The sequence below is a fragment of the Lactuca serriola genome, chromosome 3, assembly GCF_051521515.1.
Source record: "Lactuca serriola cultivar US96UC23 chromosome 3, Lser_US96UC23_V15, whole genome shotgun sequence".
Taxonomy (NCBI): domain Eukaryota; kingdom Viridiplantae; phylum Streptophyta; class Magnoliopsida; order Asterales; family Asteraceae; genus Lactuca; species Lactuca serriola.
Genome location: NC_136410.1, coordinates 108,762,901 through 108,766,699, shown reverse-complemented (window position 1 = coordinate 108,766,699; position 3,799 = coordinate 108,762,901). Strand labels below are relative to the sequence as shown.

General features: G+C 32.5%; 1 protein-coding gene across 1 annotated transcript; it reads left to right on the top strand.

Annotated features, from left to right (window-relative positions):
• The first annotated feature begins 2,048 nt into the window (after positions 1-2,048).
• LOC145095606 (uncharacterized) lies at positions 2,049-3,098 on the top strand. The gene has a single exon (XM_079033457.1). The coding sequence runs from the start codon at positions 2,049-2,051 to the stop codon at positions 3,096-3,098; it is 1,050 nt and encodes a 349-aa protein (XP_078889583.1).
• Positions 3,099-3,799: the final 701 nt, after the last annotated feature.

Here is a 3,799-nt window from a genome sequence, read left to right as displayed (position 1 = left end):
TTGTATCACTTTATGCACTCTTTGCTTCGAAGGCATGCCATTGCTCCTCACATAATCATCACCAATTTTCCCTCCATTACTTGATAGTACCCACCCTTCAAGTCAATCCCCTCATGGATAACCAACATATAAGCTTGTAATTATTCATCATACATTACAGATAATATTTTCTTTAAATGAGGACAAAAAAACAACAATGATAATGTAGTGCATTCTTGTCATTTTATCTAGGGTTAATGGAATGTATGTGTAAACAAACTATGGAATTTTTGATAAAAAAAATAGTTCTATTTTCAAATTTTAGATGATAAGTCATCATTTTTTTCTCTTTAGAAAAATGTCGTTCATATTTTATAACTTTCAGAAAAATAATTTATATTTAATATACTTTCCAAAAAGCATTTTTTTATAACACCACGTAATTTATGACCATAAAATAATTTTTATTAACCACTAAGAAGAGAACGATTAAGGTTTTATTTTTATTTTTTTTTCTTTCGCTTTTTGTTTATATTTGCGTGTGTTTTGTTCATCAATAATGTTGTAAAACTTAATATGAACATACAAATTTTTAAATATAGGACAAGACAAGACCAAAACATGCTTATCATTTTAACTATTTATAGAAACCGTAAATATATGATAATTATCAATATGCTTACCGTTTTAGTTATTAATAGAAACTGTAAATGCATGATAATTATCACATTATTTAACTCATTTAAATATCATTTCTCCATGGGATGTAATTAATCTTTCATCTCTTTAATCCTCAAAGTCAAAGATCCACTCCCTCTAAACGACTTCCGGCCCATTAGCCTCATCGGTTGTTTGTACAAAATAATTTGTTGAGAAATGTAAAGGTTTAGATCAAACTTAAACATTAATCTTTGTTATTCACACGGTAGAAATGGTATTATATGTATTTTTGTATGGGTGTGTTTTGTAAAGTGCAGGAGGAAACGGGTTTATACGCGGGTTGTAGTTCGGGTTATGGATATATTCATGAAGTTATGACCCGGGTATATATTCTAGCTGAACCGATCAGTTGATTCATTCTCTCAAGATATTTTATGAGTTCACCTACTTTTCTCTCCTTCACTGTAACATATTAGGGTTTGTTCATAACGTTTCTTTGTTCTTAGATCACATAGATTCTCCAGTTCATATGAGTGTGAGTGGTTTATGTAGTAAGGTTTCTTTTGTAATCTGTTGATGTATAAATCATCTGTTTCATGATTAAATGAAATGATGAAGGTGAGAATTGTTGAGTTGATTAGATTTTTAGATGGTATCAGAGCTCAAGGCTTCGTTCTTCTTCGTATAACGCTCAACGAGTTTTGTTCATCACCTGATTGTCAGGTATTTTCTTCTCTTTTTACGTTTCTTGTTTGTTGAATCTACTTGTTTTTTCGATCTAAGTATTCCTCTGAACGCTATCGTTCTTTTGAGGAGACATAAACTGTTAATGTTCGATCTGTTTTTTGGATTGTTCCTGTAAAGTTAAATCAAACATATTACTTGTTTTGTTTTCTTTAGTTCCTGGTACTGCGAATCGTGTTTGTATGATTGCAGGTTTCTCCTATGGGTCATCATTGGTTGATAAGAATCTTATCGTCCCGTGGATTGTCATTGGTGAAAACCCTATTCGACTTGAGGATCATCGTCGATAAAAAACCCTAATCGATTAATCTTCTTATCTGAAATAACTCTCTAGGGGTCGGATTTTATCACCGATAAACCCTAGTAGGGAACGGATAAGGAGAGTCAATTCCTCTTCTGTTAGCTTCAATCACTGTGAGAACGTTTCTTATTCCTTTTCGGTATCTCTTTTTTTGATATCTGCTCTAGGAGATCCTGGTCAATTACTTTTCATGTTCATTTTACCTGGTTAATTCTTTTTTCTTGAATAGTTCTTTTGTACTGATTGTCTTGGGCCCCGATATATATGGTGACCATCTGGACTAAATATTAGTACAAGAAGTGTGGTCTTGTTTAAGTTTTTTTGTTTTTTTTTTGGTTCTTGGTTTTCTTTCTGTGTGTTCTAAATGGCTGGTGGTTCTAATGATCCACCTGGTGGAAGTGGAAAGGATGATCATGTTAATTTTGATGATCCTCTTTACATCCATCCTTCTGATAATGTTGTTACATCAATTATTACAACAAAATTAAATGGAAATGAAAATTTTAGACTATGGAGAAGTTCTATTTCTAGAGCTCTTAAGGCAAGAAATAAACTAGGGTTTGTAGATGGAACTTTTAAGAAAAGTAAAGTTGATGAGTCCAAACAGTCTAAATGGGATAGGGCTAATGTTGTTGTCTGTTCTTGGCTTTTGTCTTCTATTTCTGATTCCATTTATCAGAGTCAAGATTATTCAGAAGTTATAGAAGAAATTTGGGAAAGTCTTTTTGAAACTTATAATAAATCTGATGGGTCTGTTGTGTTTAATATTCACCAACAAATTAATTCTCTTAGCCAATATGGTGTTTCTTTGTCTGATTACTTCAATAAGCTTGATTCCTTATGTAAGGAATTTGATGGTCTTACTAGCTTAACTGAGTGTGTTTGTGATGCTTCTATTAAACTTAAAGATCATTCTAATCTCATGAAACTTATGCAGTTCTTATCTGGTTTAGATGATTCTTACAGTCAAATTAAGAGTCACATTTTGTTAATAGACCCTTTACCAAATGTAAAAACTGCATTCTCTATTGTGTCAAGGGAAGAATCCCTTCAAAGAAATGGATCCTTGTCTTCCTTTCAGTCATCTCAGTCTGTGACAAAGTCTCAGTCCACTGCCTTTAATACCAGATTTAATAACAGGTCTAATACTAAAAATAATGGTCAAACTGTTCAGTGTAAAAATTGTGGTATTAAAGGACATACTATAGAGAAATGTTATAAGTTGATTGGATATTCCAAGGATTTTAAACCAAGAAATGAAAATAATAATCAGAATAATTTTGTGAAAAAATTTTCTGCTAATTCTTCTACTACTTCTTCTGGAAATGGAAGTGCTTCTAATTTTCCTGATTCAATGAGGATTCTGAGTTTCATCAACTCACCAAAGATCAATATGTTAAGTTTTTGCAATTGATTGGTGATAGACATGTTAGTGAAGAGTCTTCTGTCAGTGCCAAAATGGCAGGTACTTGCTTATTTCAAGCTTATAATTCTTCTGTAAATTCACCTAAATGGATTGTTGACTCAGGAGCTAATCAACACATGATTGCTTCTGAGTCACTTCTTCATGATACTTTGGATGTATCAAAATTAGATTTAGTACTTAGTCATCCTAATGGCACATCTGCTAAAATTAATAAAATTGGTAATCTAAATCTGCCTGACTCTTTAACCCTGTTTGATGTATTTGTTGTTCCTGATTTCAATGTGAATTTACTTACTCTCCATAAAGTTTGTAAAGATAGTAATTGTGAAGTTGTGTTTAATGAACATAGTTGTAAAATTCAGGGTTTACAGTCAAAGGTGATGGTGGGGAATGGTAGAGAGTCTGGAGGTCTCTATTACATAAATAGTGCACCTTCAGGTATTACTTCTAGTCTCTCTAAGTCCTCTTCAGTTTGTTGTGTGTCTAAATTGACTTGGCATCATAGCCTTGGTCACCCTTCTGATCAAGCTTTGGGTGTTTTAAAATCCAAACTTAAAATTGGTAATGAAAGTCTTCCTCCATGTGATGTTTTTCATAAAGCTAAACAGACTAGAGAACCTTTTCATGTTAGTCAACACTCTGCTTCTAAACTTGGTGAGTTGATTCATCTAGATGTTTGGGGTCCCTAT